Source organism: Colobus angolensis, unplaced genomic scaffold (assembly GCF_000951035.1).
Source record: "Colobus angolensis palliatus isolate OR3802 unplaced genomic scaffold, Cang.pa_1.0 Scaffold289, whole genome shotgun sequence".
NCBI lineage: Eukaryota > Metazoa > Chordata > Mammalia > Primates > Cercopithecidae > Colobus > Colobus angolensis.
Window position 1 is genome coordinate 634,052 of NW_012116143.1, and position 15,594 is coordinate 649,645.

Here is a 15,594-nt window from a genome sequence, read left to right on the forward strand (position 1 = left end):
TCTTTATATTAAGAATATATAGGAAGTGATGGTTCTTATATATTAAGAATACATAGGAAGTGATGGTTCTTATATATTAATATATAAGATATATATGTCTATATATAAGATATATATAAGATTATATATCTTATATATTCTTAATATATAAAAACCTGGCATTTCATTATTATGTGGAAAATATATATTTATAAATATATATAAATATATATATTCTTATGTAAGAATATATAAGATATATTCTTAATATGTAAGAACCTGACAAGAATATCTAACATAATAATCTAAGAAGTAAACAAGCAACGACAAAGACAAAAACTCCCCAACTAATGTAATTCACTGTAGAATGAGAGTCACTGAGCTTATTTTTATCTTTGTTCAACAAGATAAAAATAGCAAAAAGTTTATTCTTTTCAATTTTGGTCACAATACTATACTCAATATAATTTAGTCACTTGTTTTTCATTCTCCGCATATGAACTCTAAACTATTACCTTAGGGTGATCAATAAATTACAGCCTGGCTACCCAGATCAAAAGGCAGGTTTGTCCAGACCACATTAAACAGTGCTGGACCTTGGAAAGAGCAGGAAAAACAGATAATAATGAAATGCCAATGGTTCTGTAGACATACCGTTAGAGATAAGGCCTGTTCAAACCAAAAGGTCACTGTAAATCAATCAAGACCTGTTTCTGAAGTGCAATCCAAGGGACTATTCACCCTTTTGTCTCCTGGAATATTTTTTACAAATTATTCAACATATTTTTTATAATAGATAATTATTAAAACATTTTGTGTATAATAGGATTTTCTATGTAAAGCATCAAATTGTCAAGATTGGGTAGCCTAAATTCTGAAAAAATCTAAAGGGGAAACTTCTGTAAAGTTTCATTTTTACACCCTGCTCCCAACCCCACTCATGAGGGAGGAGTTGTTTAAGACAGCGTCCTAATTATTTTGAATATACCTTTTTAGAGTTCATCCTTTGATTCTGTGAAAGGTTTTGAACAGGGTAGTGACATAATCTTTAAAAATCACTCCTAATCATTAATTAAGCCTCCAGCACTACAGATCACATTTAAAATTTTTAACTATATTAATTTTTGAAATGTTCTAAAGTTCATAAAGTATAAAAAGGATAGTCCCTCAGTCATCCAGTTTCTCTCCCCAAAGTTAACCAATGTTACCAAATTGTGTGTGTACTTTCAAATAAAAATATGCAAAATAGAAATATGCACCGAATATGTTAATGTTTCACCAAACTGGAAGAACATCAATTTGTTTTTGGGAAGAGAGACTTGCCCAACTCCACACTAATTGTGTTGCACATCCTATATTTTCTTCCACACTAACGGGAGGGTAGAAGAGGGCCTGTAATCTTGACAGAAAAAAAAGCAGAAAGAAAAATGGAGGGATCTAGAAGGCAGGATGACACTGAGAGAGAAGCGGTGACTACCAAATTGCAACTAAGCGCCCAGGATTTGTGTGAGGCACTGCGGCAAAGGTGAGGGTTATGATTGGGCAGATATCTCCAGCCACTGACCATGTCTCCCCTTGTCACACTCATCCTGAGTGCACACCAGGCCTCAGGGACAGAGGCCAACTCAATTTTCAATACGTGCAAATAGTAAAGGAGCTTATTCACAAAGAAATGCTTCTATTTTCTTGGTAGCTTGACATGGTGGCACCAAGTCAGTTTTGAACATCATAATAAAAGAGTTAAAATATAAAGAGATATTTTATGAACTTGAGAAAAGTCTGTTTTTTTCCAACTTCCATCTCAATAATTAAATATGTGCTCTTTGCTTATCATCCCATCTGAAGTGATTTAAAACTCTGATATGAGTGTGCCTCTGAGAAACAGGCTTTCACTGTAGGTGAAATGTTTCTAAGATATCTTCAGAACCAGAGCTCACTATACTAAAGACATTGGATTGTTATTGATTTACTGATAGGCTGATGAGCCAGCCAATTTGCTCACCAGGTGCCAAAGTGAGAAATTATGACAGGAAGTTTTGTGGGGGGTGAGAGGGAGAGTGACCCACCAGCCTTGGTAATATTCCAAGGATCAGGCAAGAGTATAACAAACTCTGGTCTTGGCTAATTGTAAATCTTAACCATTAATGCAAAGGTCCACAAAACTAAAGGAATCAATGACGTATCTCCTCAGTTAAGATAAGAAGGCATTTTAACCCTTTGCTTTAAAGTCCTAACTTTTAAGATGAATAGTTCACTCCTGGCAAAAGATACAATGAAGCATACACAGAAAAATGCAGGCCTATTTTGGTACAATTATCAAATTCCATATGTTGCCAGGTGAGTGGTCACAATAGGACTTTATTATGCAGTGAGAAAATTGGACGAGACTAGTTAACACCTGAACAGCTGTACTGTTTCCAGTGTCAGTAGTGGACAGACCCTTGTAATTATAACTTAGGATAATTATCAGACAACAAGTTAATGTCATGTTTAAATGTGGAACCTTCACATTTTAAATGTACAGGACATCTACTGGGAGAGACCCCAGCTGTACAGTCTCTGAATATTGTACCCAAAGTGATAATCCTGGAGTAGTGGTAACACTATGTTTCTATCTCTATAATGGCCTATTCAAACCAATGTGACTAAATTAAGCAGATATTTGATCATTACCCACTGTCCACTGAGACTAGCTCTGCCACCTGGGGCAGTCACTTCCCACCTCGATCTCACTCCTGTAAAATGGAAGGGTGGAATTGCCTCCTATCTGTTATATAAATTAAAATGGGCCGGGCACGGTGGCTCAAGCCTGTAATCCCAGCACTTTGGGAGGCCGAGACAGGCGGATCACGAGGTCAGGAGATCGAGACCATCCTGGCTAACATGGTGAAACCCCGTCTCTACTAAAAATACAAAAAATTAGCCGGGCGAGGTGGCGGGCGCCTGTAGTCCCAGCTACTCGGGAGGCTGAGGCAGGAGAATGGCGGGAACCCGGGAGGCGGAGCTTGTAGTGAGCCAAGATCGCGCCACTGAACTCCAGCCTGGGCGACAGAGCGAGACTCCGTCTCAAAAAAAAATAAAATAAATAAAATAAAATAAAATAAAATAAAATAAAATGACCTCTGTGGCAGTAAAAATGATTTAAGTAAACAGTCAATATTTTGTGACTCACAAAACTGAGATAATCTTCCTTAAAACTGTCCTAGGTATTCCTTGTGGAGAAGGCAGGGCGACGTTCTCTCTTTCTAATTGGAATGAGTGGGATGTTTGTTTGTGCCATCTTCATGTCAGTGGGACTTGTGCTGCTGGTAAGTTTGGTGCCTACACTGAGGTTTTTCATTAACATATGATGGTACCTGGCACCTCTGTGGTCCAGGTAAAAGTGCTTTGTATTCAAAAATATTTGAGACTGACTTACGAAATAAAGCCAGAGCAACAGCATAAAATCAAAGGAGATACATAAAAAAAAAAGATGAACTAGTTTCTTGGGTTTAAGGCTGAATATCAGCATGTAAATTCTGGTTGACATCCAGGGAGGCCATGTACCCATGGTTAGAGCATAGGCTCTGGATTCACCACCAACTGGGTTTTAATGCTGACTCTGCACATGGCTTCCTGTGTGACTTTGGGCATGTACCTGAACCTCTGCCCTCCTGGCATTCTCATCTACTACTTCACAGGAAGCTATACATCTTGTCTGGAAACCTTGTATGAGTAGGAGCAAAGGTCACTGGATCCTTGCCCTGCCTCTTTCACAGGAAAATCCTAATCCAGAGGATTTCCTTATAAGAAATCTAAGTCTAAAAGGTTAAGCATGATTCAGACTAGAACAATTTCTCTCAGACTAGAATAACTTAGACTTGCTTGAACAAGATACATTAGAAAAAGATGTATGCCTGCCTCTGAACTCAGAGGCTACTTAGCTAAAGGAAAAAGCAGCTAATGATCTCAGTCCCACTATTGTTTTCGTTTTTTTCCTCAGAATAAGTTCTCTTGGATGAGTTATGTGAGCATGATAGCCATCTTCCTCTTTGTCAGCTTCTTTGAAATTGGGCCAGGCCCGATCCCCTGGTTCATGGTGGCTGAGTTTTTCAGTCAAGGACCACGTCCTGCTGCTTTAGCAATAGCTGCATTCAGCAACTGGACCTGCAATTTCATTGTAGCTCTGTGTTTCCAGTACATTGCGGTAAGCAGCCTAATATTTCACAGATTTACTGAACAGAAGAGAGGGTCAAACAACTGCTAACTGGAAGTCTGTATTTGCTTTCTATCCAGGACTTCTGTGGACCTTACGTGTTTTTCCTCTTTGCTGGAGTGCTCCTGGCCTTTACCCTGTTTACATTTTTTAAAGTTCCAGAAACCAAAGGAAAGTCTTTTGAGGAAATTGCTGCAGAATTCCAAAAGACGAGTGGCTCAGCCCACAGGCCAAAAGCTGCCGTAGAAATGAAATTCCTAGGAGCTACGGAGACTGTGTGAAAAAAACAAACAAAAACCCTGCTTCTTGACATGAAAAGAAACAGTAAGGGAACCGTCTGTTTTTAAATGATGATTCCTTGAGCATTTTATGTACATGTCTTTAAGTATTGTTTTATTTTTATGTGCTCTCATCAGAAATGTCATCAAATATTACCAAAAAAGTATTTTTTTAAGTTAGAGAATATATTTTTGATGGTAAGACTATAATTAAGTAAACCAAAAAGGCTAGTTTATTTTGTTACACTAAAGAGCAGGTGGTTCTAACATTTTTAGCTCTGTTCTTTATAACAAGGTTCTTCTAAAATTGAAGAGGTTCAACATATCATGTTATTTTTTTAACACATAACTAGAAACCTGAGGATGCAACTAATATTTATATATTTGAATATCATTAAATTGGAATTTTCTTACCCATAGATCTTATATTAAAGGAGATATGGCTAGTGGCAATAAGTTCCATGTTAAAATAGACAACTCTTCCATTTATCTCACTCAGCTTTTTTCTTGAGTACTAGAATTTGTATTTTGTTTAAAATTTTACCTTTGTTCTGTATTTTCATGTAGAATGGATTACAGAGTATATTAAAATATGTCTATAGAGAAAAACTTTCATTTCTGGTAGGCTTATTAAAATATTTCAGCACTCATAAAAGAAAACCATTTTAGTTCCTTTATTTAACGGACAAATCTTTTGCAAGATGTAACGCTAAAAGGGTTTCACCTGATCATATAGCCTGGGCCATCAGTTAACATTAACATCTATTATAAAACCATGTTGATTCCCTTCTGGTACAATCCTTTGAGTTATAGTTTGTTTTGCTTTTTAATTGAGCACAGCCTGGTTTTCACATGCACTCAAACAATCATGAGTCAGACATTTGGTATATTACCTCAAACTCCTAATAAGTTTGATCAAATCTAATGTAAGAAAATTTGAAGTAAAGGATTGATCGGTTTGTTAAAAATATTTTCTGAATTATTATGTCTCAAAATAAGTTGAAAAGGTAGGGTTGGAGGATTCCTCAGTGTGGGCTTCTGAAACTTCATAAATGTTCAGCTTCAGACTTTATAAAAATCCCTGTTTAATTTTCCTGGAAAGACTAATTGTTTTATGGTATGATCCTAACATAAAATAATCGTCTCCTTTGACATTTCCTTCTTTGTCTTAGGTGTATACAGATTCTAGTCAAACTATTCTATGGCCATTACTAACATGCATTGTACACTATCAATCTGCCTTTACCTACATAGGCAAATTGGAAATACACAGATGATTAAAGAGACTTTAGCTTACAGTCAATTTTACAATTATGGAAATACAGTTTTGATGGGTCCCAAAAGCTTAGCAGGGAGCTAACGTATCTCTAGGCTGTTTCCTCCACCAACTGGAGCACTGATCAGTCCTTCTTATGTTTGCTTTAATGTGTACTGAAGAAAAGCACTTTTTAAAAAGTACTCTTTTAAGAGTGAAATAATTAAAAACCCTGAACATTTGCCTTGTTTCCTAAAGTTGTTCACATATATGTAATTTAGCAGTCCCAAACAACAAGAAATCGTTTCTTTTCAGTGTGATTTGTTTTTCTTTTGGGCCAATTTGGGATAAACTATTTTCACTTGGGATTTCACGATACAGTCAAAATGAGCTTAAATAACTTGGGACATCTTTGTGCTAAACTGTGAACTCTGGACAAAAATATAGGGTCTCTAAATAGGGCAGGAGCAGGAAAATGGCTCCTGGTTGGCTCTTGTATGCTTCCTCAGGATGCTAATGGCCTTTGGGAAGCCCAGCGTTAACAATGATAAAGGAGCTTAACACTTTTATAGGCAATATATGTGATTTAATCAAATCACTATTCCTGATCTCATTTACTAACAGAATAAAGTGGTAAACATTTAAATTAAAAATTCCAAAGACCACTTTTAAGTGCTTATTCACTGTTTTGGCCCACAAACATCAGAAATTCAGACCCTGAAGTTTTCTGCCTCAGAGAAATTTAAGTATCTTATATTGTTCCCCCTTCTACAACTTTTTCCTTGCAGAGATACATATGAGTTGAAAATAAACATTAAAGGGAAACAAGAAGCTGATAAAGCTTTATAGGAGGACCAAATAACTAGCTTACTATAATAAAAAATTATAGGTCTTCAATGGTATACATCATAATAAAAAATAAAATTGACACTACTTAATTAGATTTAATCCCAGGGAAATTAGATGTGAATTTGAACACCTAACTTTCCAGGTACTCTCTCATTTTTGTGGAAGTGTTTGTATACTCTAATGTCTTTACAAATGTGATTTTTCTCTTAGCTTGTTTGAAGTATGAGAATTAGAGTTTTTGGTCTGGCATTCACTTGCTACATCTAGGATTGCCCACTGTCATGACTCCCAGGAAAAGGTCCTATCTTAGCTTCCTCCTCCCTACTTTCCTCTACATGGTCAGCACTGTAATGCAACTAAGATGTAGTAAGGCATTGCTCCCTCCCCCTACACTTCAAGGAGTTCACAGTCTAATGGGGAAATCAGGAAGGCCAGAGTATTAATATCTCCATTTGTGTCTTTTGCCTTCCATGAACCTGGGTTTCGAGCCCTCTCTTGTAAAATGGGCACAGTAATATTACCTACCTCAGACCGTTGTGAGGATTAAACATGAAGTGCTAAGCATAGTGCCTGCTACAAAGAGAGTACTCAATAAATGCTACCTAGAACTAGTATTCATAGCAATACTGTTAGGATAAAGAATTATCATATGTGAGATAGTTCCAAATTTTTTTTTTTAAAAAAAGGAGTTTTATAAGTTCAAGATAATATTTTCTTGCTTCAAAGAACAATCTCACAACAATGAGGGAATGGGAAGAATCAGGAGAGATTGCTTACCTGGCAGGGGAGTTATCACAATCACAAAGGTGGCTTTCCCAGGGCAAGGCTCATTCATTACACTCCGGATGTGCTGACCCCTGCCATTTCCCCAAATATGGGAAACCCAACTGCATAGTTTGTAGTAGTGGGGGACTGTGTTCATGCTCTCCCCTGAAAAACAACAACAACAAAGAATCAGAAGAGATACTAGGCTATCTGATTCCTAAATCCAAACCTGATATTTCTTAAGATTATAAGAGTTTTTATTGTATTTTTTGAATTTGCTTTTGCATAAGTTATGTTATTTTTACAGGATCTGCATGTACTATTATTTCTTAGAATAATACTAACTATAAAACAAAATTCTGTATATCACATTTAAATGTAATGTAATAGAATTATAATCACAAGACAAGACCAAACTTTGTTGATAATCCTCATTAATTGCCCAAGAGGTATATACATGTAAGCCAGCATACATGCATAAACTACTTCTTATTGCTAGTTTAATTGTTCCATATGTAGTAAATATAGCAGTTCAGCAATATCTTGTGCTGAACTGACCCTGTAGGGTCCTAAGCAGAGGTGATGAGTCAAGTGTAAATACATATATATGGTTTTTTTTTTTCATGGCAATTATGTATTAGTGACCTGGGGAGAAAAGGTTTATTGACAACCACTCTGATCCATCTGCTGCTATTGTTACTGCTAATTTGGTGCATGATCATGAAAAGAAACTACTTTGAGTTAAAAGTATATATACACAATAGTTTGATATCAATAAATACATTTCTGAATGCTTAGTGTTGCTTCATTTATATAGAAAAAAACACATTTCAAAAATTGATATTGGTTTATTATGTATACTCATTTCCTTCTGACAGTACTTTCCCATTCTCATTTTAGAAATAAAATGTGAATGACTTTTTAAGGCCAAATTTTATTCCCATCTGGCAGTTGTTTTAATTATAAGTAGTAGAAAAACTAACCTGAAGATTAAATAAAACAGTAGAAGAGAAATGAATGACTCCATTTGATAAAAATAATTTAATTCAGCAAATATTTGGTTGAGTTCCTTTTATGAACAAGATACTTTGTTAAAGTTCTGTGACACATACAAAGCTTAGAAAACATAGTCCCTACCCTCAGTCACTTGCATTCTCATAAAAGAGCTAAGATTTGAAAACAACTAGTTATAGTACTATAAGGAGTGTTGTAAGAGTACAGAAAGTACACGTAAGTGGTTTTCAAGTTTTTAAATTAACACCTTAAATTTTTTGTCAAATATTTGAAAATCTGCAAAAGATGCAATTTTTCAGAATATAGTATATATTGGCATTTTTAAAAATTACTGTGCTGTTTATTTATTCCATTGAATTTAAAAACTATAGTAATTTGTTACTATCTGCCATCAAAAAACAAAGATATTATGTATAAGCTTTTCATATATATACACACACACACACACACACACACACACACGCATATGCCTCCAGCTACAAAGGACATGATTTTTTTTTGGCTGCATAGTATTCCATGGTGTATATATATATATCACACTTTCTTTATCCAGTCAGCTATTGATGGACACTTTGATTCCATGATTTTGCTGTTGTGAATAGGGCTGCATTAAATATACAAGCTCATGTGTCTTTTAGACATAATATTTTTTTTCCTTTTGGTAGATGCCTAGTAGTGGGATTCCTGGGTTGAATGGTAGTTCTATTTTTAATTCTCTGAAGACTCTCCATACTGTTTTATTAATACATAGATGTACTAATTTACATTCCCACCAACAGTGTATAAGCATTCCCTTTTCTCTGTGTCCACGCCAACATCTGTTGTTTTTTGACTTCATAGTAGCCATTCTGACTGAAGTGAGATGGTATTTCATTGTAGTTTTAATTTGCATTTCTCTGATGATTAGTGATGTTGAGAATTTTTCATATGTATGTTGGCCACTTGTATGTCTTCTTTCGAGGACATGTCTGTTCATATCCTTTGCCCACTTTTTAATGGATTGTTTTTTCTTGCTGTTTGTGTTCCTTGTAGACTCTGGATATCAGTCCTTTGACAGATCCATAGTTTGCAAACATTTTCTCCCATTCTGCAGGTTGTCTGTTGACTCTATTGTTTATTATTTTGTTGTGCAGAAGCTTTTTAGTTTAATCAAGCCTCATTTATCTATTTTTGTTTTTGTTGCATTTGCTTTTGAGGTCTTAGTCATAAATACATTGCCTAGCCCAGTGTCCAGAGAGTTTTTCCTAGGTTTTCTTCTAGGGCTTTTATAGTTTCAGGTATTACATTTAGGCCTTTAATCCATTTTGAGTTAATTTTTATAAACAGTAAGAGTAAGGGGTCCCATTTCATTCTCCTGCATATGGCTAGCCTATTTTCCCAGCACCATTTATTGAATAGGGTATCCTTTTCCCATTGTTTATATTTGTTGAAGATAAGTTGGTTGCAGGCATGTGGATTTATTTCTGTGTTCTCTATTCTGTTCCACTGATCTATGTATCTATTTTTGTGCCAGTACCATGCTGCTTTAGTTACTATAAGCTTGCAGTATAGTTTGAAGTCAGATAATGCGATGCCTCTGACTTTGTTGTTCTTGCTTAGCATGGCTTTGACTATTCAGGCTATTTTCTGGTTCCATATAAACTTCAGGATTGTTTTTTCTATATCTGTGAAGAATGACGTTATTAATTCTATAGGAATTGTGTTGAATCTGTATATTGCTTTGGCAACTTGATCATTTTAATGATATTGATTCTTCCAATACATGAGCAAGAGATGTTTTTCCATTTGTTTGTGTCATCTACTATTTTTTTCATCAGTGTTTTGTATATTTCTCCTTGTAGAGGTCTTTCACCTCCTTGGTTAAATGTATAATCCTAGTTACTTTCTGTGTGTACATGACTATTGTAAATGGGATGGATTTCTTCATTTGGCTCTCAGCTTGAGCATCGTTGGTGTATAGATATGCAACTGATTTTTGTATATTAATACTATGTCCTGAAACTTTACTGAATTGTTTATAAGGTTTAGCAGTCTTTTGAAGGAATCTTCAGGGTTTTCTAGGTATAAAATTATGTCATCAGCAAACAGAGATAATTTGACTTCCTCTTTTCCAATTTGGGTGCCTTTTATTTTTTCTCTTGCCTGACTTCTCTGGCTACGACTTCCAGTACTATGTTGAATAGAAGTGGTAAGAGTGGACATTCTTGTCTTGTTCCAGTTCTTATGGGAAATGCTTTCAACTCTTCCCATTCAGTATGATGTTGACTGTGAGTCTGTTATATATGGCTCTTATTATTTTGAAGTATGTTCCTTCAATGCCTAGAGTCTTGAGGGTTTTTATCACAAAGGGATGTTAGATTTTGCTGAATGCTTTTCCTGCATCTATTGTTATGATCATATGGTTTATGTTTTTGTTTTCATTTTGTTTTTATCATCCATTCTTCATATTCAATTTTGGGTTTTTTTTAATTTTTATTTTTAATTTTGCTTATGTGGTTAATCATATTTATTGATTTGCATATGTTGAATCATCCTTGCATTCCATGAAATAAAACCTACTTGATCATGATGAATTATCTTTTTGATGTACTCTTGGATTTGGTTTGCTAGTATTCTGTTAGGGATCTTTGCATTTATGTTCATCAGGGCTACCGGTCTGCAGTTTTTTGTTGTTCTTGTGTCCCTGCCTGATTTTGGTATCAGGGATACTGATTTTGTAAAATGAGTTATGGAGAAATCCCTCTTTCTCAGTTTTTTGGAATAGTTTCAGTAAGATTAGTATCAGCTCTTCTTTGTATACCTGGTAAAATTTGGCTGTGAATCTGTCTTGTCCTGGGCTTTTATTGTTGGAATATTTTTATTATTGTGTCAATTTTTTTAACTGTTATTGGTCTGATCCAGATTTCTGTATCTTTCTCATTCAGTCTTGGGAGGGTGTATGTTTCCAGGAATTTATCCATTCCCTCTAGGTTTTCTAGTTTGTGTGCACAGAGGTACTTATAGTAACCTTTGATGATCTTTTATATTTCTTTGGTATCAGTCATAGTGTTACTTCTATCATTTATGAGTGTGCTTATTTGGTTTTGTTTTTTGAGACAGGGTCTTGCTCTATTGCCCAGCTGGAGTACAGTGGCACGATCACAGCTCACTGCAGCCTCAGCCTTCTTGGCACAAGCAATTCTCCCACCTTACTCTCCCAAGTAGTTAGGACCACAGGTGTGCACCACTGCACCCAAGTAATTTTTTAAAAGTTCTTTTGGGAAGACAGGATCCCACTATATTGCCAGGCTGGTCTTGAACTTCTGGGCTCAAGCTATCTTCCCACCTCAGCCTCCCAAAGTGCTGGATCACAGGTGTGAGCCACCATGCCCAGCCTGTGCTTATTTGAATATTCTTTTTTCCTGGTTAAAGTAGCTAGCAGTCTATCAATTTTGTTTATCCCTTCAAAACACCAACTTTTTGTTTTGTTGATCCTTTATGTCATTGTTGTTGAGTTTTGTTTTGTGTTTTTTTGTCTCAATCTCATTTAGTTCCACTCTGATCTTTGTTACTTGTTTTCTTCTGCTAGCTTTGGGGGTTTTTTTGTTTGTTTGTTTTGTTTTCCAAGTGTCTTACTTTTTCTTCTTCTCTCTCAGGAATTGTTTTCCTGATTTCTTTCTGTAGGTTTTCATCTTTCTCTTGGATCTCACTGAACTTTCTTACAATCCAAATATTAAATTCTCTATCTGTCATTTCAAAGTTTTCATTTGGGTTAGAATCCATTGCTAGAGAGCTAGTGTGGTCCTTGGGGGATGTCATAATATTCTGTTTCTTCGTAGTGCTGAAGTTCTTGTACTGGCTCCTTCTCATGTGTCGAAGCTGTAACTTCTTATTTCTGAATTTACTTTCATTTGGGTGGATTTTTTCTTCCCTCCTTGAGAGTGTGACTATTACATATATTGGGTAGGGTCCTTTGCTTTGCTTCTGTAGTTTTTCAGTAGGCCAACAGTCTGAATTTCATGGTTATAGATAGCCTTAGTGTAGTGGTTTTCTCAAATGCTAGTTGTAAGTTGTAGTAGCAGTGTGATGTGTGTGGGGGGTGTGGGGGGGGGCGTAGACACACTGTCTACTACAGACAGGGGGAAGTGGACATCTCAGGAGGTTTATCTCATTCCCCAGTCAGCAGGAATTATATAAAGTTGTGCAGTTCACCCTACCTGCTATCAGATAGCACTTGTGGGTAAAAGTTGGTTGAGCACTGTACAATAATGTCAGCAGAAATTGTGATGAGTTGTACAGTCTGATCTCTCAGCCAGTAGGTGGTACTTGGAGGGGAGAGACAGTTGCAGTGGAGGCAGTAAAATTTTTACTTGACCTTTGTTGATTGGGGAAAGTACTGGGGTGTCTCTGGCACTGGGCAGGGTATAGGGTTCCCAGGGGTCCCTTCCCAAGCTCTGCTGCTAAGGTAGCTGCAGCAGGCAAAACTGGGCTGGTCCAAGCACCAACCTTGGTGGGGGCCTAAGGAAGCTCTCAGGCCATGGGGGTCACTCCTTCAGGGAGGAATGGAAGTGCCTCTACTGTGCCACAGAGCCCACTCAGGGGAAAGGGGGCAGCCCTGGGTTTTCAACCCAGCAGGAGGCTAGGGCACACCCAGCAACAAGTCCAAATGGTTGGGCTAGTCACAAGTCTTCTGTGCCCAGATTTTCAAGGTATTCCAGGTGTTCCAGACCATGAGACTCCCTGTGTAGAAGCTGTAGCTATCAGGTCATACCTTTCGCCATCCAGTCTCACGAAGGGAGAGATGCCCAGCTCCCCACACCTCCACATGAACCCACACCATACTTTTCTCTGTGTTTTGACAGTGGGGTCTCTGCTCCTGCTCAAAATCAGGCCACAGATCTAATCTCCAAACCTCTGCATAGTGAGTTCAAGTCCTGAGGACCTGGGACAAGAGCAGTGAATTTGTCCTCTTGCCCCTGAAGGTCAAGTACTGGTTGTGATAGGGGGATGAACTGCTCCCAAGCCACCAACAAGCCACTCAGGGGGAGCAATGGAGGATATACTCTGACCCTCCACTCCTACCCCCTGCAGGAGGCCAGGCAAGTAGTCTTGAAAAGGACCATCAGGCTAGGGGTATATAATTCAAATGTAACCCCATCCTGTGGTAATGGTGATGAGGCCTATCTTGGGCATGTGAGCATGCCCTTGCCCTGCTCTCTCTCAGTCAGCAAAGAGCAGGAACTGTAGCCACTTAGATCAAGACACAGATACTTTGGGGTGGGTAGGTGACCAGAGTCACATTTTGCTTCAGTTGCCTAGCACACTGACGCTTTCTGGGCTTCATGCAGATTCAAGCAGTGCCTCTGTATGTTCTTCAGGCAGTTCCCTCTACCAGGCCAAAGGTCTGTTGGTGTCAGTGGGAACTCCTGTAGCTAGTATCTCAGAGGTCCACAGCAGGAACATGGTGCCCTGAGGTTCCTTTACTCACTCCTTCTTTGGGTCTGGTCCAGGTCCAGGAGCAGGGTCCTGATGCCCAATGATGCTGAGCAGCCAGCCCCACTTCCTTCCTCTTTAACTATGGTGTCTTCTGTCACCTTTCTGTTAAATTTTGTTTTTTTCTCTTAAAACATCTGTTCAAAGTGTGAAGCATTACTCAATATTTTGGTTCTTCTCCATGAGAGAAGGCACAATCCAGCTGCATCTAGTCAGCCATCTTTTAATCTCTCTACAAATCTTGATAAAATCTATTTTACCAAACTGTAAAAGTACTTATTTTAGAAATACATCTCAATGAGAAATGTGGGGTTATTTTCAATTAATTTATTTATTAGTAAATGGATACACCTTATTGCTAAGGTAAAGCAGTATTTAGCATAAATTCTATTATTACTTTTTGCTAATATAGAAGTTTTGAAAATCTTGTTTTTGTTAATAAGTAGATGGGACTGGAAGGACCAATGTCATTCAATTGCATAAATCATTTCCAAGTTATAGCCAAAAAGCTTATAAAAATTAATCATAAAAATAACTGTTAATAATCTATCAGCTAATAACTCAGTTGGGCTCTTCTTCAGTTTTTTTTGGAAGAACATACATTGCAAAATAAACTGTTAGTCTGTTGTTACAGTCGTTCCCTCACTTATTTTCTGGGCAAAAGGGCTTTACTAAGACTTAACAAAATATTAATTATATTGTTGAATCATTTACTTAGAGGCACTCTGATTAACCTGATATACTCAGAAAGAGTTGGGAGAACTGAAATATTATTAATTTTATGTATTTTTACATATATAAAATAAAACTCTTCTATTCTATCACATGCTGTATTTCCATTAAATTATTAGAACTTGGATTTCACTTGTTAGCTTGTTCAGTTCATGGAAAATGTCTGTCATAACCTAATGAGCAAATTCAGTCCTCATCGTCAAACTAATTTTCCACATCAGACTTTCTTTCTATCTGACTTCATTTTTCAATTCCAGTAAGTACCTTAATACTTACCTATAACAACTATCTCCTATCTGAATCCCCACGCTTACATAGGTAAACATTGATGAGGCATGGATACCTGCCATAAGCCTGTCTCCTGCATTTCTTACAGTTATTTTGTTTTCTTTACCTTTATTGATCTTTCCGTCAGGAGCAATGTACTGTAAAAATAATTAGGTAAGGCCTGCTAAACAAAAGTGGACATTATCCAGTTCTACAATGCCTGAATTCAAAATATCCTAACCCAGGCCAAAATATACAATTTCTTATGGCACTTTAATTGAGGTAGGCAGCATAGGTAAAATGATTTCCAGTTATTCTTTATTTGGCCCTCTAAAGGTTTAATAATCTGAGTGCACCATGGTGAGAGTCAGGATCCAATGAGGATTATGACTTCGTTTTGCAAAGTGGGAGGATAATTATGAAAGGGGTATTGGAAAGAACTAGCCTAATACCCAACTGCTGCCACATTATTGAGCATGAAAGCAAACATTTTTGCCCACCAACAAGGGATAACATTTTCAATTTTGAAAGTAGTTACACAACTTATTCACCAACTAAACACTATTGGAGGTGGGATTGAAGGTAGGGAAAAAACATAACAAAGGATCAGCCCAGAGGAACCACCATCCAAACAACGGGGTTTTGAAAGAGGAAAAACAAAATGGAGGGAAGGAAATTATCAAAGATACATTATACTGACATTTTGCTGAACTGAAGAAACAAGACTTGAGATTGAAAGTTCACTGTATGACAAACACAATAAACAAACAAACCCCAAAATTTCATCA

At 36.9% G+C, this 15,594-nt stretch overlaps 1 protein-coding gene across 3 annotated transcripts in view; it reads left to right on the forward strand.

Moving 5' to 3' along the window:
• SLC2A2 (solute carrier family 2 (facilitated glucose transporter), member 2) overlaps positions 1–6,014 on the forward strand; it is a 31,010-nt gene extending 24,996 nt beyond the window's left edge. For all 3 annotated transcript variants that reach the window (XM_011948986.1, XM_011948989.1, XM_011948987.1), the window contains 3 exons: positions 3,186–3,287; positions 3,962–4,165; positions 4,255–6,014. In XM_011948986.1, the coding sequence (XP_011804376.1) occupies positions 3,186–3,287; positions 3,962–4,165; positions 4,255–4,455 (507 nt within the window). In that variant the 3' untranslated portion in view covers positions 4,456–6,014. The remainder of the gene's footprint in view (positions 1–3,185; positions 3,288–3,961; positions 4,166–4,254) is intronic.
• Positions 6,015–15,594: the final 9,580 nt, after the last annotated feature.